This window comes from Schistocerca cancellata, chromosome 1, assembly GCF_023864275.1.
Source record: "Schistocerca cancellata isolate TAMUIC-IGC-003103 chromosome 1, iqSchCanc2.1, whole genome shotgun sequence".
Taxonomy (NCBI): Eukaryota; Metazoa; Arthropoda; class Insecta; order Orthoptera; family Acrididae; genus Schistocerca; species Schistocerca cancellata.
The window spans coordinates 621,764,032-621,787,181 of NC_064626.1; the positions used below are offsets into that span (position 1 = coordinate 621,764,032).

The 23,150-nt window shown below is 41.5% G+C and overlaps 1 protein-coding gene across 1 annotated transcript in view; it reads left to right on the forward strand.

Annotated features, from left to right (window-relative positions):
- Positions 1-23,150, forward strand: part of LOC126161969 (otoferlin-like) — a 994,328-nt gene that overhangs the window by 767,903 nt on the left and 203,275 nt on the right. The window contains exons 12-15 of the mRNA XM_049918162.1: positions 8,354-8,568; positions 13,913-14,099; positions 14,197-14,387; positions 20,672-20,869. Of these exons, the coding sequence (XP_049774119.1) occupies positions 8,354-8,568; positions 13,913-14,099; positions 14,197-14,387; positions 20,672-20,869 (791 nt within the window). The remainder of the gene's footprint in view (positions 1-8,353; positions 8,569-13,912; positions 14,100-14,196; positions 14,388-20,671; positions 20,870-23,150) is intronic.

A 23,150-nucleotide genomic window follows, 5' to 3' on the forward strand; every position in this document is an offset into this window, starting at 1 on the left:
AAGGGAACATTCGTTTCTTTGCTGACCAAAACTTTTCCATTGTATTTGGAAAATTATGTTGGGCATCTGAATTAATTCCCACTGTTTGTTGGACAGTAAACTCTGTCTATTTTAATAGAATGATATAATTTACTGAAAGTAGTGTCCTTCGGTGGCTACCAACTTTTCCCACATTCCGGGTAACAAATAGATTCCACAATAAAAAAATGTCAGGTTCTTTTCAGGTGATCCACTCATGGAGCCAATTTTAGAGATCGTTAAAAGATGTGAGATGTTGTTCAGAAAGGCCATGCTGCATGGACCGAAGCAAATGGTTCTCGGAAAGGTCGAAGACTGGTGATTGTGGCTGGTAAGGTAAGACATCCCCTCAAAGTCCCTTCAAGGCTTCCCTCAGTCGGTTTAGAACATATGGTTTGGAACTGATATGAAGCAGAACGACTTTCTCACTTCTCTGAGCATACTGCGAAGGTTCGTCTTTAAGTTGCGCCAATCAAATTGAGCAATTATGCTTCACAGCGTGCAGCACTCACCGTTCCATCCGGTTGCAGAAGCTCACGGTACATCACACTGACCAGAACACATTTTGTCATTCATTACAAAATCGTTGTCTTTGAATCTCTGCATGTTGTTTCCGGCAGAGCATGTTCTCCACACGCTACCATTAACAAACGATGATTTTCCGCAGCAGATTTCTTGAGAAGAAAGCAGGAGAGTAATACTTCCCGCAAATGCTACTTTGTAGGTTCAAAACCCGACATTTTCAAGGCATTGAATAGGTATGTTACTTCACTCCACTCGAAACTCATGTTAAAATATGAAAGCCTAACGTAGCCTGATGTTTGTACAGTTAAATAGGTCTCGTGTCACTGTCCACTATGCTGCACTTGGTACAAGTACTGTCCACATTTTGCCAACGGCGGGAATTAATTCAATCTCCCAGTATGAATCAGCTGCGTTAGTAGAATTCAACGAAAAAATTTTGCGTATAGAACTTCATGAAGAAGATTTCCTTGAATCCATCGTAGATACTGAGTGAGATGTCAGTGCTTAAGAGTAGATTCTTGAGCAGAAAAAGTGGATTTTAAACTCAGTGTGCCATCCTCATATTGGTTTTAAGTGGTTTACCCAAATCATTTCACGTCAATGCCTCGATAGTTCACGAAACAAGCCCAAGGTATGTTTCCTTTCCAATCCTGGTCGAATCCGTATTACTACCACGTCCCCAAACAAGTAACCGTTGACACGGTGTTAAAATTTCATTTTCCTTATGTCTTTTGTCGTGGATTAGGCTTCAAACACATCTGGCTCTCCCTCTCTGTTTCTCCTTGTTGCTGAATAGCTATGCCTCTGTCCTGTGTCTCAACACTGGCAAGCTAAACACCAGTTATATATAAGTATATGAAGATACTGAAGTCATCACATACAGTACTGAATTTCAATTTGTAAATGGAGAATTCCTGCTGCTCGTGTTCACGCTTCTATAGCGTCCACGGCGCTTGACAGTACTATTTCGAATTCCTCGGATTGATTTTGAAACATTGTGTCATGTGTGGTCTACAAAGACTCAGTAGTTAGCGAGAATTACAAGAGGGCTAAAATCAGCATTTTTTTCCATTTTCGGGATCAATAAAATCTTTCTGAAATTCATTGGTGTCAAATCTGAGGAGCTAGGTGGCCATGCAATTGGCTCTTCATGGCCAATCCACCGACCTCAAAAGTGATTTTAGAGGAAACCTTGAACTGCTCCAAGGAAATGATGTGTTGCACCGTCTTGCTGGTAGTAAACGATCCCATCTCAGTCATCTTCATCAATACGTGGAATTAAAACGTTTCATGAAACCAAAGCACTTACGACGGTACTGGTCACTACTGGTAGCCCAAAAAGGAATACTTTGTATTGATAGGTCCTGCATTCAAACACGAACGTGGCATGCTTTCTGCTTTCCTCTGTTAAAAGCACCTGCCAAAACCCAAATATCAAATCCATAGTTGTTAGTAATTTTACGTTTCTGAATCCTAAAATCAATTCATCCTTAGTCTCATGGTGGTCAGTTTCCCTTACAATTATTTTGTTCAACCTCCTAGCATGTAGAACCAAGCGCACCGATTTCTCCTTCTTCTTGACACTACTACTGGTTTGCAATATTCACTTCTGCACTGTACCACGATTCCCCATTCTAACATATGTTGTAGTTCTCCTCTAACTGTCTCCCTCTCTGCCAATGCTATAGGGTATGGCCTGACCTTAATGGGTTCATGTGGATCCGCCCTGAGTGAATACTCAAAATCAGTCACCTTCCCTGGATTTTCAGAAAACACATCTTTGTTTTTACTCAATAATTGATATAATTCTGCCTTCTCATCCTCAGAAATCCCCTTTCTACCATTTACTTTACTCCTTATCTTTTTCTCAGCCTCCATCTCATCCATCAAGCACTGTGGTACATGTGAACTAGCCACCAAATCTTCATCATTGAGTGTATCTTTGAATTTAATCCTTTTTCTTTCCTCAAAAATATTCAGTTCCACCATCTGGTCCTTACAATCTCCATATGCCTCACATTTACTCAGGAAATCAATCCCCAAAAAGTTCATACTTAAATATTGGACCACCAAAAATGGGTGACTAAATACTTCACCTCCAATGTTTACACCTAAAACTATCTTCTTTCTCACTGGTTTACTGAAAGTTCTTGTAACATTTTTAATTCTCACCACCTGTGACTGGAAATTCCACTATTTCCCTGTTCTTAATATGATCATAGAAGGTCTCTGCCAACCCAGACACACAGAACTTCCAGTATCGACCAAACCAGTTTCAAAGACCGCTGCCACAACAACAATTATTATCAGCTGCAACCTTTCAATAAAATCATGCTTCAATTCTGTTTCAGCCAACAAGTCCTCTTCTATCTCATGTATGCAATATTAAGTCATGGTACACACCTTCTCTTCACTAAAAGATTCAATATCCTTATCCCCTGAAAACATTAAATCAAAGGCCTCTTTACTTGCAGAGTTTCCTAAACTCATTGCCTCTAGCTTTCTCCCTGGTCTCCGGCATCAACTGCTGCTGCAACTTTGCAAAATTAAGCCAGTCATCAGCATCATAATCCCACTCATATTTCCCCATCCATTCAGTATTTAGCTCCTCATGCATGGCTACCTGTTGGTCATCATTATACACTATGAAATTTTGGATTTCGTCAACATCCTCACCTTCCTCACTAACTGTATCACTATTCACAGTATTATCATCACCTATACCATTTTTTCCCATCAAAAATAAACATTCTACATCCGATGATTTAACATCTTTATCCCCATTAACTATTTCCTTGTAAGCATGTTTGAGCACCTCACTTTCCCTACATAAATCCCTGATTTGCGTGGCATAATCGTGCTTGCTAATCTCCCAACCCTCAGGTGCCCACTTCGAAACCATTTTGCTCTGGCTATCCAATCATCACAATCAAAATCACTTTCTGTCTTATTCTTGCATGCTTCCTTGAAAAAATGTGTCTGCCCAGCTTCTTCACTCATACCATTAGCAGCGGACATAAATTTACTTGAATCAACAGAATCCCTCAGTGTTTCAACCACAATACCAACACCTGCAGCTCCATTCTTCACATTAAAAACTTCACCTACAACTACCGCTTGTTGATTGGCTACAGGAACTATAGCCTGCTCACTGGTACATTCCCTATCACTACTGGGGTGAGTGCCTCCACATACATTAACAACATATTCTGCAGGCTTGTGCCACTTATCAGCATCATTACCCATGACAACATCTGACACAGGATCTGATGAATGCTCACTATTTAATACATTCACATTGCTGGAGCACATACCTTCCTGTATATTTCCATCTACAACAACATTTGAATCAGGCACTGTGGCCTCCATACAATTAATATTTTGTACCATTGGTGAAAGTTCCATTGAATTCAACACATTGCTATTTCTGCTTTCAGTCACATACGCACTCACAACATCACAGCACACACTTTCTCCCACAGGTTGCACAGCTGATATATGCTCATTACTTAACATGATTACGAAGCCAATACTATTTTCATCATTATCCCCCACATCCATTTTATATAACAGACCCTAACATTTATTTCTCCCTCCCAATTCCAACATTTCCTATTATTTTTACTTCTAAAGGCCCTTCTCTTATCATGCTGACTAAACCAGTCTCCAAACATCTCATCATTACCATTACACAAATCCTTTCTTCCCTCACTTGTTTATTTTCATCATGATCAACAGACCACTTGTTAGTTTGCCAGTAAATCTTATTCTGTACTTTCTCTTCCCTTCTTCCACTGCTTTTGCTTTCATTAAAATATCTCCCATTATTTTACCAGAAACTATTAAAAGATCCACCATTATTTCTCCCACAATTATTTACCCATCTCATGGTCCTATTTCCTGCATGGTTTATTGTCCCAAATTGGACCCTATTTGGAACAAATCTCAGTTTAAAGAATTTTGTCCCTGTGGTGCCCTTGCATTAATTTCTCCTCTCCCATCTCTCTGTTCCTGCACTGGCCTTTGATCACTCCTGTTTCCATTTCCTGTGCACCTCTCTGGTACCTTAAATCATCATTAAATATTTCCCTGTTATCCCTCCAACTTTCATTATGAATTCTATCTCTGTTTCCTCTCCAATTACCATTCTGATTTCCTTCCCTGCTTGATTTATGGTGGTTATTACCCCAACTCACATTATTTCTTCTCTCTTCATTATTCCTCTGATTATACCCTGAATCATTACCCCCTGAGTTTGGCTTATAGCACAATACCTGGTCCATCCTCTCAATAAAATCCAAGAAATTTTCTATAGAATCCGTTGGATGATGTATCAATTCCACTGTATATTTTCAGGTAACCTTCTCCTTAAGGTATAAATCTGTCAGAATTCTCAAAGGCCTATCCAGATGTACCAACTTACTTAATTCCTCCTGACAAAATTCTCTCATAGTTTGCCTACCTTCTCTGTAAATTGGCCCACTCAGAAAATCATTCTGTAATCTGAATTGTTTTGCTTGGCTCCAATATCTATTTAGAAACATCTGTTCAAATATACTGTATGATTTATATTGTTCACTGCATTGATTTGCCCGTGTCTGAGCAGAATCCTCCTCAATAAAATAATTCTTGCATGCTGCCAGAAAATCTAAAGCATGGTACTTGCTTTCCCCTGAAAAAGTCTTACCACTGGGTACTTGTGCCATAGGCCACCCCATACTTCCATTAGCCCCAAATAATTCTCCATTACTTAATCTACTATTAACTTTGTCAGTTTCTACATTACTCTTTGCAGTAACAGCAGCCACATTTTTAGTTTCCTTTCTTAGGTCGTTAGCTGTCCCTGTCAGTTGACCCAGTAATAAAGTTTTGATTTTATCACAACTAGTCACAATCTTCTGATCCACATCAATCAGAGCTTGCCTTGTCAACATTCCTTGTGTCCCACAACTGACTGCCTGAATCAATTCTACCCCTGATGACCTCAGCTGTTAAGTCCCATAGTGCTCAGAGCCATTTAAACCATCTACCCCTGAACTAAACAGCAACAGCATCAATCTTAGCATTCAAATTTCCTTCTACCTCCTCAAATTTTTCTTATAATCCCCCAGTTGATCATTTAATTCTCTGATTTTTGCCCCCAAAGAACTTTCCGTATCCCCCATATCAGTTTTTAATTCAATATTTAAATCCCTCATATCAGTTTTTAATTCAGTTCTGAATTACCCCATTTGGCTCATTAATGATCTAAGCATAGCCACTACACTAGCTTCTGCTTCTTCTTCCTGTCTGTGTAGGCTCTGAGGCTCACTCCCACTCCCCATAGACTCAGCATCACTAGCTGACTGCTTTATTACCGTCTCACTAAATTCGGACTCATAGCTAAACTGACTATGAGACAGAAAACTGAGGAACTAATGTGCCTGCTGCCAACACTTAGCTTTGTTGGGACTACTGCTGTGTGAGGACTGCTGCCTGATGCTGTCAGCTGCCATTCGGTGAGGTGCCGTGTGGTGTGAAACGGCTGGTGTCGGAAGCGGCAGCGACGCCAGCGGGTCGATGTTTGACAGCCAGTGACGCTTCAACTCCCACTTTGGTGGTCGACGTCGGACTCAGCATACTGCTCGGCGATTGGCATCGTGTTTCTCCCAATCTTCTTCACTTTCAAACTCAATCCTGCACTGCCTACCCAACCTGTTCAGGTAAGACAATCCCGGATGAGAAACCCCATATTACGACGGTACTGGTAAAGACGCACTGCAAAAATTCGCTGAAAATGATGAAAATGTTTATATAGTTGCTGTTGATGTTGTTCGCCGATTTTTGGCAAAAAAAGTTACTTTATATTCAATAGTTAGCTCGGGCCACCACATGCTATGGCACGAAAATATACATATTTGTTATACTCAACACTCATTTTAATTGAGCGGCCTGAAGAGATGTAGCTGGTCTGAATGTCTGGCTACGTTTTTCGTCATATGGTGCCAGCTCACATCTATCGTAAACTCAGTTTTCAAGCTGAAATAAAAATATATTAAAAACAAACAATGCAGGCAGGTATTGTGATGAAATTTAAAATATTGAGTCACTCACGCTGATTTATAATTTGAACAAGTAGTTTATTTTGTAATTTTCAACGAATAGTCTTCAATATATTGACTAAATACTTAAAATGCAGTCTGAGGGACTTTTATGTAAAGACGGCCATTAATAACTGATGCTACAACACTTCACTATAAAATTCACATGTCGCGATCACAGCACTCAACAGTCTGTTGACAGTTCACAAAATACACTGTTGTCTGCCCTCCTAAGTCGCTATATTGCGCTCAACTTGATTGTTTTCGAGCGTCACTACATACATACTTGTCTCCGATCGTGGCTATACCCAATAGTACCCCCAGATGGGCGGCACGTCTGACCCTTCGCGTCACTCAAACACTACTCCCCCAACGATGGCCGCTCTATACAACCTCGAAACGACTACCCAACTCAAACAATGTTTGACAAAAAAATTACGACTATTCTAAAACTAAACATAAAAACACATGTAATACATTGAAAAACATGGAAATTTTCCGGGTGATAACAGTTTAAAGTCCATTTTTTTGTATCTGCAACCGTTTTTTCACAGATAATGTTCTTGTGGCGTGATTTTGGTTTTCCCGGATTTTTTTATAGTAAACATAAATAAATAAAAATACATACTTAATTACTCATCTACCTCTTTAAACTTTAGAATGCTGCCGCTAGTTTCACCTCTTTAAATTTATTTATTACCAAAAACACAGTTTCTATCAGTCAAGTCCCATATACCGCACTCTCATTCAAAAATTGTACATATTCTGCTAAATCGGTTATGATTACTTGATGCAGCTCTACCAGCCGCATACATGGTCAATTGTGTTCATATTAAATTAATCGACCAAAGCATTGCCGGGATACTAGCTTTTGAACTTCCATAAATTTACAATTTTTAAGACAACAATAACTTTTAAAATATTATTTATTTTTGTGGCGCGTCTAGATAGTTTAGCTTTACGTATTTTTCTGTCCATGAGTGCCAACTCGCTCCTCACTGTCACTCTTAGTTCTATTTTTATTAATTTTTCTCTGGCATATAAATTCCTCCAAGCGCGTAAACAGGACCATACGTTCGTTCGTTTTCCCAAGGCCGCGTAATCGCTAGCCGCTCGCCACGGCCCCGTAGAAACTGCCTGCCACGTGCTCTGCGTCAGAAAACTGCTGCTCTATCTCCCCCCCCCCCCCCCCCCCCCCGCCCCATCGCACAGCTTGTACGCTCACAACGTTCCGCACCACTGAAAGTAGCCATTTTAACTGAACACTACACTGGCGCTCCTGGTGGTGGTATGGTGTACCGATGCACTATGTGAATGAAACTTGAGGTTGTTTGCTACAGAATGACACATCTACCGATTCTGTAAGTTATATCACAATACATTTCTGTATCATTCCAAAGCCGTAAACTCCTTTTTGAATCACCCTGTATATTTCATAATTGCTTAACTGTTTGAAAGTGAGAAGATGTAAATATACAAATTAGGAATCACATCGGCTAGAGGCAAATTATCAGATTTTCACTTAGCAAAGAACACAAAGAAAACCGTACTCTTGCAAGGTTCTGAGTCCTGTCTTTCCATAACTTCAATCTTAATTTGATTAGTTGAAATCAAACTTCGTCTTGGCACCAGGGAATTTGATACCATTCAGGTTACTGCTGTTTGTTTTTTAGTCCCATCATCTTCAAAATGTATACTCGTCTTTGAAACTTTTGTTTCTCTCTTTTCAGGTTTCCTTCCAACATTTGGACCAACATTCATCCATTTATATGGCTCTACAAGAGATTACAGTCTCATAGACGAACATTCAAATCTAAATTCAGGCCTAGGAGAAGGGGTGTCATACCGTGCGCGATTGCTGGTAGCCATACGCACAGAAATCACAGACACTATCGATCTCGCCCCTTCTGAGGTAGAAGTCGAACCAACGTTCCCCATTAATGAAGTAAGTATTTCGAAGTTGACACCTCAGTTTTTTTTTTAAATTTATTTTGACAGAAGGTATGCTTTTGCGCCAGAGACTATTTCAATAAAATTTTGTTGAGTGTGTGAGAGGTTCTATCGGTTCATGTGGCAGCTGATGGTCATCCAACGGGCCGAGTTTAGTTGCGACTCTACCGCATCGTATATCGTTCTAAACCCCACACTAGAAATTTTTTCTTTTTTTTTTCTGACATCAATCTTATGACTCGTTCTATGTTGCCTGCCTAGAACTCCTCTCTTGTGCCAACGTTTCCACCTCAGAGTAGCACTTTCAACCTAGGTCGTCAATTACACTTGTGTGCAAAACTAAATAACGAAAGTAGCTTTCGCATGATGTGTCACTTCCAAGCAACATAGCTCGATGGAAGAACTGTTGCAGTGTATCACAGAAGGTAGGAAGTATGCAGTGAGACGAACAAATAATGATACTTTGTCTCAAAGACAATTATTACCCTGAAGTTACCACGATTCACGATGGTCTGCTGGACATTAGAAAAGGCAGCACATGATTCTCAATTCGATGTGTGATACCACGGATGGCTATGCATGCTCTGCAGTGTGGTCCCATGATATATAAATAATGCTGGTAAGGAGTTCTCGTGGTAGGGCGTTCCATTCCTCCGTCAGTGTTGTCGACAGATGGTCGTCGCTACTAGTGGTCGTGCTGCAGTACGCCTCCCCAATGCATCTCTCACATGCTCAATGAGATTTAAGTCAGGGGAATGGGGAGGCCAGTCCATTCGCCGAATATCTTCTCGCTCCAAGAGCTCCTCTGCCTGCACTCTTTGATGCAGTCGTGCATTTCATCCATAAAGAGTAAGGGCCGAATGCAACGCTGAAAAAATGCGATGGAGTAAACTGTCACAATAACGTTGACTGGTGATTGTACTGTAAAACGATCATTTTCAACCATTTTTGTGGGTGCATTATGTGTTACCATCTCTCGCTATATGAGGGTACCTCCACCATTGTCACACGATCGTTCAGGTGTTCTGTGTGTTACGTTGTGGGAAAGCATGATGTTGTATGGGCGTACTGACCTCCACACCTTTGAATACGGTACAGTCACCTCTCAACGTTATTCCCCATATGCGTCTTTCGAGGGTTGCTTTCGGCACTGACATTATTTTCATGGATGACAATGCGCTACCGTATCGAACAGTGCAGGTAGAGAATCTCTCGGAGAGAGAGGATATTCGGCGAACAGATGGGGCCTGTCCGTTCCCTCGACTTAAATCCAATCCAGTGAGTGAGGGAAGCGTTTGAGAGACGTACTGTAACACGTCCACATGCTCCTACGACCATCCAACAGTTGTCAACCACATTGGTGGAACGCCGTACCACAAGAAGTCGTTATCAACTTGTGACCGGGATGGGAATACGTTTCAGAACGTTCGTTGCGATCTAACACCCTATTAACGACCGTGTCCCGCTTTTTATCATTCCCAGGGGACCACCATAAGTAGCGGCGGCGAGTTCAATGTAATTATTGTCTTTCAATGAAAGTGTGATTTCTGTTCATCCTATTGCGTGCAGGTGGTGGACAAAAATATGGAAACACTAAAAACACATCACTGATGTAGTAAAAACTTCGGCATTCAAAACGGCTTCCAGTTGTTTCAGAAAGGATAAACACGTGTCCTGTACGGTTTTCATGGGAATCTTACACCATTCTTCCCGCAAAATATTAGGAATTTCCGGTAACGATGACACGAAATGTCATGTGGCTGGGGCCTCCCGTCGGGTAGACCGGTCGCCTGGTGTAAGTCTTCTAGTTGACGCCGCTTCGATGACTTGCGTGTCGATGGGGGTGAGACGATGATGTTGAAGACAACGCAACAGCCCATCCCCGAGCGGAGAAAATCTCCGACCCAGACGTGAATCGAACCCGGGCCGCTTAGCATGGCATTCTTTCGCGCTGGCCACTCAGCTATCGAGACGGACTCCGGCAACCATTATGAAGATGGATAGCGACTGCACTCCCTGCTCTCCAAGAAGGCCACAAAAGCTCAATAATATTGAGATCTGGTGACTGTGGTGGCCATGGAGATGCGACTATTGATCCCAAGCTTGCAAAGTCAGGCCTGGACGAAGCGAGCTGTGTGAATAAGGGCCCTGTCAGTTTGGAACATGCTACGGTCGCAGGTTCGAATCCTGCCTCGGGCATGGATGTGTGTGATGTGCTTCGGTTAGTTAGGTTTAAGTAGTTCTAAGTTCTAGGGGACTGATGACCACAGATGTTTAGTCCCATAGTGCTCAGAGCCATTTGAACCATTTGAACCAGAACGGTCACGTATTCCTTGGCAGTAATGCGACCTTGAGAAGTAACTGTGGGGCCCATGGAACACTACAATATGGCTGCCTACATTATCACCGAACCCCGCCATGTTTCACTCGTGTGACGTAAACTCGGGGAGAAGTTGGAAGCAGTGTGAATTAAGGCTCATCCAACCAACTGTCAGTCTTCCATTGCTCCATAGGTCCAGTTTTATGGCTTCGGCACAGCGGTTTCCTGTTACCGGTTCGAGCATTTGCATCACTGATGAATGGTTTTGGAATTCCAGCTCGCCCACCTTAAGGAATTCCCTTCATCTTAATTTGGTGCGGACAGCAGGGTTCGCGAATGCGACAGTCTGCGCTGCAGTGACTTTAGTAGCTGCCGTCCTCTTATTTTTTGTCACAGTCCTCTTCAGTGACCGTCCACATTGAGATGTAGCGGATGATGTTTTTCGGCTTTTCCTGTATGCGGTATAAATCTTCGATATGGGGTCTCTTGAGACGCCAAGCACTTCGGCCACCTTAGTTACGAAGGCATCCACCACAAAAGAGCCAACAATTTGCCCACGGCACGAATGTACTTGAGCTCCGTCACAATGCACTCAGAACTACACAGAACACTGTTCTCGCGTTGACTGACACTTCTACATCTACATCTACATCTACATCTATACTCCGCAAGCCACCCAACGGTGTGTGGCGGAGGGCACTTTACGTGCCACTGTCATTACCTCCCTTTCCTGTTCCAGTCGCGTATGGTTCGCGGGAAGAACGACTGTCTGAAAGCCTCTGTGCGCGCTCTAATCTCTCTAATTTTACATTTGTGATCTCCTTGGGAGGTATAAGTAGGGGGAAGCAATATATTCGATACCTCATCCAGAAACGCACCCTCTCGAAACCTGGCGAGCAAGCTACACCGCGATGCAGAGCGCCTCTCTTGCAGAGTCTACCACTTGAGTTTGTTAAACATCTCCGTAACGCTATCACGGTTACCAAATAACCCTGTGACGAAACGCGCCGCTCTTCTTTGGATCTTCTCTATCTCCTCCGTCAACCCGATCTGGTGCGGATCCCACACTGATGAGCAATACTCAAGTATAGGTCGAACGAGTGTTTTGTAAGCCACCTCCTTTGTTGATGGACTACATTTTCTAAAGACTCTCCCAATGAATCTCAACGTGGTACCCGCCTTACCAACAATTAATTTTATATGATCATTCCACTTCAAATCGTTCCGCACGCATACTCCCAGATATTTTACAGAAGTAACTGCTACCAGTGTTTGTTCCGCTATCATATAATCATACAATAAAGGATCCTTCTTTCTATGTATTCTCAATACATTACATTTGTCTATGTTAAGGGTCAGATGCCACTCCCTGCACCAAGTGCCTATCCGCTGTAGATCTTCCTGCATTTCGCTACAATTTTCTAATGCTGCAACTTCTCTGTATACTACAGCATCATCCGCGAAAAGCCTCATGGAACTTCCGACACTATCTACTAGGTCATTTATATATATTGTGAAAAGCAATGGTCCCATACTTGCGAACTATTGAGGACATTTCACAGGTGCCGCTCGTGATCATTTACAACAGGACAATCTGCAGGTTTGGCTATCATCTGCATTTATGTTCAACAATACATTTCTCTCGATGCTTCCATATTTTTGTCCACCACCCTATCTTTTTGCAGTTATCTACTCTACTTACACCATAGCAGTTCTTTCTACGTATGGTCCAAGCTTCAGAGCTATGTTACTTGGCAGTGACACATCATGCGAAGTTACTTTGGTCTTGAAGTTTTTCGCACCAGTGTCTTTGTTGGATGTATAGCAATTTCTGTCTTCCCCTCAGCTTTCACCCTCTACAGCTCCCTCTAGTACCATGGAAGCTATTACCTGATGTCTACACATATCCTGTCATCCTGCCCTTTCTTCTTGACAGGGTTTCTCACACGTTCCTTACTTCACTGATTCTGTATATGACGTCCTCATTCCTTATCTTATCAGTAAACCTAATTCCCAACATTCGCCTGCAACACATTTCAAACGCTTGGATTCTCTTCTTTTCTGATTTTCCTACGCTCCATTATTCACTATCATATAATGTCGTGCTCCAGAATACACGTTCTGAAAAATTTCTTCTTAAAATTATGTCCTGTGTTTGACGTTAGCAGACTTCTTTTGGCAAGAAGTGCCTTTTTTGCCCATGCTAGCGTACTTTTTATGTCCCCTTTGCTTCTTCCGCTATGTGTTTTTTGATTCTAAAGTATGAGGATTCCCTAACTTCGTCCACTTCGTGATCCCCAGTTTTGATACTAAGTTTATCGCCAATATCATTTTTGTTACTCCTCATTACTTTCGTCTTTCTTCGATTTACACTCGGTCCATATTCTGCACTCATTTAGACTGTTCATTCCCTTCACATGTCAGGAAATTCTTCACTTTCACAAAGGGTAGCAATGTGAACAGAATATCTTGCCATTAAATTCATCCTGAATTTTAACCACACTGTTGTACCTTTCTTTTAATTCCAGAATAAGAATCACTAAGCGTACTATGGTGCTGATATCTGTTTCTTACTTATTTCTTCTTCTTTCTTTCTTTCTTCGTTTGGGTCATCTAAGGACCACGCACCCATTTCAGTGCTTCCTTCTTTGCTGTTCTTTCTTTTTCCTCCAGTATTCTTTCATCTTTTCACTATATATTCTTTTTCTCTCCTCGGACCATTTTGACCCTGTCTTCTTCTCCCTCTTTCCTTTGAATCCTTCCATTTTTAACAATTTCCTCTTGAAACCCTCTCTTTCTGTTGCATCTTTCTCACTTATATTGTTTCTTTCCAAATCTTTCCTAACTTCTTGTATCCAGGTTATTGTTGACTTTTTGTCCCAAAGATATTTAAAAAATCTGTTTGGTTAACCTGTTGCTGTTCATTCTGTATAAGTGTCCATTGTACACATTATAACACAAAACCCATTCTAAAGCAAAAGTAACGACGATAGTCACTAACGACAATGATTTGTTGCAGTCATCATATGCAAAAAATGAAGAATTTTTTCTGTTTGCAACAATCCTGGAAGCGACAATGATCGACAAAAAATTGGGAGACAAACCAGTATATTTTGAACTTAGCATCGGAAACGCAGGTAACTCAATTGACGGTCACAATGAAACGGCGAAAGATTTCGCTGACTCCGACAGCGATGACAATTTAGGTAAGTGAACGGCTGTTTATTTTTTTTTTTTTCAGTTAACTTTCTTTACTCAAAAACAGTTTACTGACATAGTGCCAAAAATGTTTCTGTTTTTTAGAAGTGGTAACATCAGAACTACCTTCCTGGCAGAGCACCACGCCGCCAGTCAAACCAATGACCCACGACCGCATCTATTACTTCCTCCCATACTGGGACGACAAACCATGTATGCATGTGTACTCGATATGGCCGGACCACAGAAGGCGAATGTACAACTCGAATATCATTGCAAAAATTATTGACAAACTGGTGAGGAAGAGTTTCACTTGAAACATTCTAAGTAGGCCTACTTTCATTAAAGCTACATTAAGTTGGTCCGGCACTTTCTCAGAATTCGTCATTAGTGTAATGATGACATCCAGAGAATGTAAGTTAATATTAGGAGGAGACAAGTAAGAAATGTTACACACAATTGAAGGCTTGAAGTAAATAGGGGTCTAACTGCCATTTTTTTCGAAAAAGTGTAGTTTTACCAAAAATGGGATCTATGTACCAACGCCAACAATGTAAATGGCGATTTAAGTGCCAATATGGTTCCTATTAGTTACAGCGATTATTAACAGAATGCACTGGGTGTATGCTCCACAAGATCGAACTTATAAAAAGACAGTCGGAATAAAATAAGAAGCTGAGAAATGCTGGCAACTGCTGCTAACACTATAGTAACGGCGAAGGCTGTCCCATCCCAACAAACTTTTATATGTAAATACAAATACAAATGCAATTGTATACCCTACGACCAAAACCTTTTACTCTTTGATGAGTTTTATAAATTGTAAACAAAACAAAAAACATCTTCTTGACCTAATGCAAAATAAGCGTTTTGCAAGACGCAGGCATGGTACATATGCACCAAGCAGATGTCAAACAACGGTGATGTACACTGTGCTAAATGGCGAAGAGAAAATTGTGCAAGTTTTTAAGAATATTTGCTGCGATATTTTTGCTACCTCCGGTAATAGGTGCCAGCTTTTAATAAAAATCAAGCAGACTACTAACTCAGTGTATGTTGAAAAAAGGAGTAATGACAAAAATTTATCGAAAATATACTCATGACGACAAGGCTCTTGTCTGTGTGAGCACATACAATCATTCCCAAGACATGTAAGCCACTATAGGAAGCAGGATTCAGGGAAGGAATATCTTTCACAGGTTTTGAACAAATCAATGTTTTAAGAGGCTTTTAAGAAACAGTATCCTGACAGCACTGCGTCGTACCGTTTTTATTATGTGGTGTTTAATAAACGTTTCAAAAATAAACTATCGTTCCAGCAATCTAGAACATACAAGTGTACAACATGTGATTTGTTAGTTTCTCAAATCGCAACACCCTCTGGTAGAGTTAAAACAGATATCAGAAATAAACTAAAACTTCATCATTTGAAAGCTGCAAAACCAAGAACAAAAATGATAAATGATTTCAATGAATCTGAAATTCCTAGTTGCTGTAGTGTGACATTTGCATTTGATTTAGAAAAATTATTATCATTACTGGCTTTGACTCATATTAACATTACAGAAGATAAGAAGACTAATTTTAAAAAAATGATTGAATTACTATCATTGAATTGATAAAACCTAAAGACAAACTATTTTATGGAAGCATCATATATTTAAATTCAAGCCATGTTCAAAATGTTTTTATTATTCCAATATTATTGTAATAATGGATTTCAATATAGTTGTATTAATAAACTTGAAGATTACTTAAAAAGATGTAAGTTTTTGTATTACGGTAACAGTTTCTTTCTGTTATCATCACAGCCAAGAATAGGGAGCAAATAGCTATTCTATGATTAGGTATTATCCAGTGAAATATTTGTATAAAGGGATGTAACTGCCTGAGGCACTTACGTCCTATTTTAGGTCAAATATTGTGGACTGACTGCATGTTATGGCTTTTGCATTTTTTACTGTCCTTGATTTATTTCGGTTTTTTAATGACTGAGCACAATGTAATATGTCTTCAGTTAAATATAAAAACCTATTTTGAATTAGAAAATTAAAAGTAAAAACTAACCAAAGACAAAAGGCATTTCCTGTAAAATGTTGAGAATGACACTTAGGTACCCATTTACTTCAAGCCTTCAGTTGTTAAACCTTTTATTAGAGCAGTTGTCCTGCAGTTTTTGTACAATAGTTGACCGGCAAAATTTTTCGGACTGTAGTTGTATTATCTTAGATGTATCGGCATGTTAGTTGATTTTCCTCTATTGTTTACAACTGTTTCCTGTGGTTCTATCTTCCTCATAGCACAGACAAGTATGATATAGTCCGACATTCATCTTTGCTGTGTTTGTGTAAAGTGATTCACCTCTACCATAGTTCTCATAGTAATGTTTCGTTTTATGAAGAAGTGAAAAACATTAACTGCTTCAGCCAATGACCATCCCGAGCACATTTTTTTCCCCTTGAAACACATATTTTCAACTTTTTTTCCTTCGAACGTTTCATAGACATCAATCATAGTTTCATTTTTTTTGCTTCACCGTCCGTCTATGTTAGGATATTTGCTACACAAGAACGTTATTTACATTCTTTAATACCCGCCTAGCAGCGTTGGCTAACTTCCAGTATTGGCACTCACATTTTGGTAAGTGTTAGACGTTCCAATGTTTCCACTCGCATTTTAGTAGGTCTTCTTCTTCTTCTTCTTCTTCTTCTTCTTCTTCTTCTTCTTTAGTATTCAACGGGGAGTTTGGTTTGCAGCAGTACGCTCTTCCATTCTTCTTTCTGCCTTCCTCTTCATTTCCGCGTACTCACATACATAGCACACCGCACTTCGTAATATGCTGCAAGTATGACATCCTGGGTCGTCTCTAGGAATTTTTTTTCCATCAACAGTACTAACTGTTCCAATGATCTTATTATATCTCAAAATGTGTCCTACCAGTTTGTCTCTTTTTGTTCGGATGTGCCTCCAGAGAGGCCAGGTCTCCTGTGATCTTATCAGCACCTCTTAATTGGGAACTCTGTTTCCCCGCCTGATCATCATCCTTCTGTAACACCAAAACTCCAGGGCTTCTGGCCGTCTTCTTTCTTGTTTTCCTACTGTCCAAGTTTCGCTGTACTCCTAAGAAATGCTTCCATGATGCACCTCCACATTTCCAGGTTGATGTTTTTGCTTTTGAATAAGTTCTTTCCAAAATGAAATGCATTTATGGTATGCCGTATTCTGCGCACAATTTCTTTCCGTCTTTACCATATCTTGTGATATTTCTTCTCCAATAGAACTCCTCTATCACTTCTAATTCCTCTCTTCAAGTTTTCGTTCTTAGAGGTTCACAACCCTCTTCATTACTGCATACCATCACTCATATCTTCCTCTTCCTTATTCTCACAACGAACCGATTACAGAAAACCCTTTTCCGTTGTGCTGCGGATCTTCTCTAGATCTTATTTCGCCTCAGTGACCACAGCAATGTCGTCTGGGTAATGCGGTATGTTTGTCTTCTGTCCATTAATTTTGATCCCCACTTCAGTTGTTTCGCGAATTTGGCCTACAGCTTCCGTGGTGTAAGCAGTGTATACAGGGTGGTCCATTGATGGTGACCGGGCCAAATATCTCACGAAATAAGCGTCAAGCGAAAAAACTACAAAGAACGAAACTTGGCCAGTTTGAAGGGGGAAACCAGATGGCGCTATGGTTGGCCCAATAGATGGCGCTGCCATAGGTCAAACGGATATCAAATGCGTTTTTTAAAATATGAACCCCCATTTTTTATTAGATATTCGTGTAGTACGTAAAGAAATATGAATGTTTTAGTTGGACCACTTTTTTCGCTTTGTGTTAGAAGGCGCTGTAATAGTCACAAACATATGGCTCACAATTTTAGACGAACAGTTGGTAACAGGTAGGTTTTTTTAAATTAAACTACAGAACGTAGGTACATTTGAACATTTTATTTCGGTTGTTCCAGTGTGATACATGTACCTTTGTGAACTTATAATTTCCGAGAACGCACGCTGTTACAGCGTGATCACCTGTAAATACCACATTAATGCAATAAATGCTCAAAATGATGTCCGTCAATCTCAATGCATTTGGCAATACGTGTAACGACATACTCTCAACAGCGAGTTGTTCTCCTTCCGTAATGTTCGCACATGCATTGACAAAGCGCTGACGCATGTTGTCAGGCGTTGTCGGTGGATCACGATACCAAATATCCTTCAACTTTCCACACAGAAAGAAATCCGAGGACGTCAGATCCGGTGAACGTGCGGGCCATGGTATGGTGTTTTGACGACCAATGCACCAGTCATGAAATATGCTATGCAATACCGCTTCAACCACACGCGAGCTATGTGCCGGACATCCATCATTTTGTAAGTACATCGCCATTCTGTGATGCGGTGAAACATATTGTAGTAACATCGGTAGAACATTACGTAGGAAATCAGCATACATTGCACCATTTAGATTGCCATCGATAAAATGGGGGCCAATTATCCTTCCTCCCATAATGCCGCACCATGTTCAACTTATCGCAGCCATCGTGGATTTTCCGTTGCCCAACAGTGCATATTATGCCGGTTTACGTTACCGCTGTTGGTGAATGACGCTTCGTTGCTAAATAGAGCGTACAAAACATCTGTCGTCGTCCCGTAAGTTCTCTTGTGCCCAGTGGCAGAACTGTACACGACGTTCAAAGTCGTCGCCATGCAATTCCTGGTGCATAGAAATATGGTACGGGTGCAATCGATGTTGATGTAGCATTCTCAACACCGACGTTTCTGAGATACCCGATTCTCGCGCAATTTGTCTGCTGCTGATGTGCGGATTAGCCGCGGCAGCAGCTAAAACACCTACTTGGGTATCATCATTTGTTGCAGGTCATGGTTGACGTTTCACACGTGGCTGAACACTTCCTGTTTCCTTAAATAACGTAACTATCCGGCGAACGGTCCGGACACTTGGATGATGTCGTCCAGGATACCGAACAGCATACATAGCACACGCCCGTTGGGCATTTTGATCACAATAGCCATACATCAACACGATATCGACATTTTCCGCAATTGGTAAACGGTCCATTTTAACACGAGTAATGTATCACGAAGAAAATACCGTCCGCACTGGCGGAATGTTACGTGGTACCACGTACTTATACGTTTGTGACTATTACAGCGCCATCTGTCATAAAGCGAAAAAGTGTCCAACTAAAACATTCATATTTCTTTGCGTACTACACGAATATGGAATAAAAAATGGGGGTTCCTATTTAAAAAGACGCAGTTGATATCCGTTTGACCTATGGCAGCGCCATCTAGCGGGCCAACCATAGCGCCACCTAGTTCCCCCTTCAGGATAGACGAGTTTCGTTCTTTGTAGTTTTTTCGTTTGATGCTTATTTCGTGAGATATTTGGCCCGATAACTATCAATGGACCATCCTGTATAGGAGGAGATAGGGTATCACTCGCATATCTTTCCACTTTAGAGCTGCTTCCTTCTGCACTCTGAACGTCTATTGCTAGATAATATTTTCAAATCCGTTTTCCAGATCTATAAAGGCTCCTCGAACATATCTTCATACTCTACACCTCCTGCCGCCTGGATCCACCTCACCCCCTGGTTGCTCCTCTCCTCACCCATCCCCGTCCCCTGCCACGTCTTCACTGTTGTGTCCCACCTACCCTCCATCTCTACACCCTTCATCTCCTTTCCCAAGGTGGCTTCCACCAACTCCCCATCCCGGATGATGCCCTCTCTCCCTCCATTTATCCCTCCTATCTACTCTAATCCTCACCCCCCCCCTTCTTTCCTCCGTTCTTTCCCTTGGGCTCCCTCTTCCCCCCCTTCCATCCTGTTTTTCCCCATCTAACCTCTCCCTATCTTCCTTCTCCCTCCCCCCCCCCCCCGAGTCCTTTTGTATTCCCCTCCTTTGCCTTCCCCACTCCCTGTTGCGTCTGCTCGCACCCCCTACATCCTCCATCGGCTTCTTTCCCCCTCCCCCCCCTTCGCTTTTCCTCTCCTTCCCCCTTTTTATTTTCCCATCATCTGTCCAATTTCCCATCACCTGCTCTTGGCTGTGGTATGTCATATTTGCCAACTTTTTAGTGCAGTGTTCAAGTGAATGTTCAGTGTTGTTCGTCTTTCCAAAGTGTTGCGAACAGAAACCATGCTGTCGCTGGGTGTGAATTTTATGTCTTTTTGCGAACATAAACCAGACTGTCGCCGCGTTTTTTTAATTGTCTGTGTATTATTTTACCTGTCTGCTTCATATGTATTTTATTAGCATCATCATCCCTTTGTTCTATGTTTTAAGTTCCACGATTTTTTCGCCATGTTACCATTTAAGTCTCCGATTTTATCGCCTGTTTTTATTATTTATTATCTTCATCTCTTTAAAACAAAGTCTGTAGGCTGAAGAGCGGCATACTAAGCTGCTGCCAGCCCGCCCCCTTCGAGAGGAATCGAAACTCAATAAAGAAAAAAAAATCTATAAAGGCAATATAAGTTGGTTTATTCTTCTGCAAGCTTTATAATTAGAAAGGGGTCGGGCCGCACTAGCGCCGCCTGTGTTCCCAGGAAGAAGGCCTGTCCGAGGTGCAGCTGCTGACGGAGCAGGAGGACGGCGCGGCGGAGCGGCGGCTGCGCGCCGTGCTGGAGGAGCTGTCGGCCGCCTGCGCCAGATACGTGTCCATCGCGCGCAGCAACAGCGCCACCGCCGGCATGGGCAAGACCAAGCTCGACAAGGAGCGCATCAAGCTCTGCCAGCGAGACGTCGTACGTAGCAGCCGGCCCTCCCGCCTCTCTAGTCATATGTCATAGTTCACTGATGATGGCAGTGAAGGTCGTACTATAACAGCACAACAATGATGAATGCCTTCATTCTCTCCACTGCAGGGTAACTGTGTGCACCAGCTAACTCATCGTATGTGCGACAAATGCGTTACTTTCTTTATTGAATTTTTGTAGAGCAACAATTTCTGGGATCGAAATTCTTAAGACACATAAAACATGCGTAGTTGTTTTCACGATAACATACACAAGGGACAAAAAGCTAGTCACCCCTCGGAGACACGATCTCGGTAGCGTGTAACTGCCTCTAGAACTGGCGACTCATGAGTATACATTTTGGATGTCCACAAATTCTTTAAGTCAGATAAAGTTGAAAGTATCCAACAGCATCTATTGTAAACAGTCATGATTATTCAAAAATTTGTACAACTGCGGCAACTACCAATCATAGCAATAATAATAATAGTAATAATATGGTAATAATGACGTCTGATCTAATTTTACTATATAGGGTGTCCCCTTTATCTTCACTACCCTAAATAACTGTTTGTCCAGATGCAAATTACAAAATGTTTCAAGCAAATATTCTTTAGCTGTCAGGGCGACATCAATCAGCGTGATTGCCTTCGTTGTAGCTTTGTTTTTTACAAAGATGTGAACAGTAGTATGACTTTTTTAAATGGGACCCTGTATTTTTTATTCGGTAATTCATTTCCTCTCGTACAGATCTATTCAAAAATGTATCACAGTATACCATCCACTGAAACTCAACGTTATTAATTACATAACACAACATTGACTTTGAACCAGGCATCATAACTCGTCCACTTGCTGCAGGTGTCAGAAAACAAATTAAAACCAAGTAAAAACATAACACAAAATTGACTTTGACTCTCCTGTACTATTGCCCAGGAGTAGAACATTCAAAGGTGTTCAAAGTGGTGACCTGGTCACCAATACACTGGTGCACTCGTTGAATGAAAGAATTATTTACTGCTTACAGTGTTGCTTGCTGAAGAGAATTACTACCAAGCACAATACGTTCCGGCATGTCCTCTGGAGTTGTTGGAATATCGCGATAGACAACGTCTTTAATGCATCCCCAAAGAAAAAAGTCCAGAGGATTTAAATCATGAGACCTAGCAGGCCAAGTAACTGTTCATCCTCGACCAATCCATCTGGCAGGATACCTTCAGTTCAGAACATGACGTGCACGAAAAGCATTATGTGTTGGACATCCATCGTGTTGATACAACATAAGCATACTGGTTCTTAGCGGCACTTCATCCAGAAGAGGAGGAAGAATTCGTCCGAGGAAGTTGCCATACGCTGTGCCTTTTAGACTACCATTGATGAAATAAGGGCCAACAATTGTAGTACCAAGCATCCCACACCAGACGTTAACTCTCCATTCACGCTGATGTTCCACCTGTCTAAGCCATCGTGGGTTGTCGCTGGACCAATAATGCATGTTCCTTGTATTTACCTGTCCTTTGTTTGAGAAGGAACATACATCGGTAAATAGAACATTGGAGAAGAACTTCGGCTTGGCGATGATTTGCTGCTGTGTCCACTGACAGAACTGTACACGATTCTGGAAATCATTCTCATGCAATTCTTGACGTAGGTGTACATGGTAAGGATGGAACCGGTGACGTGTAAGAATACGATGCCAACCTCGTGTTCAAGCTGTCGTGTGCTCCCGTGTGGATTCATAGCAACGGAAGCGAGAACAGTAACTTCGGCAGCTTTGTCTGTGCTTGTGCTACGACGATTGCGTTGTCGTGGGTTGAAACTTCCCGTTTCCTGAACCCTCGCAACAAGACGAGAAAACATCCGTCGGGAAGGTGGTTCTTGTCAGGATATCGCTCTCCGTACAGTTCTGCTGCCTACGTAGCATTTCGCCTACCTTCAACAAAAATGAAAGAAACGTTACGTCGATGCAGTTTGTAGGAAGGACAACCTTTACTGTATGCTTACTCAACACAATAGTATTTAAAAGGACTAAACTACTGTACTAAATGTACCCATACATAAGAAAACAGTAGAATTATTGCTGCAAAAGGAAAAACAAAAGGTTGGTGCTATAACGAGTTCTGAGCGTCGAATTCATGTGACCGTCGTAGCGTGTTGCAGTTCCAGTGGACAGTACTTTCCACCTGCATTAATATTTCTCAAAAGTAGCTGAATCCAAAGCTTTACGATGCAGCTCCACTGAGCATCCTGCGTCTGTACAATGAAACTGGTTACATGACTGCAGAATTAT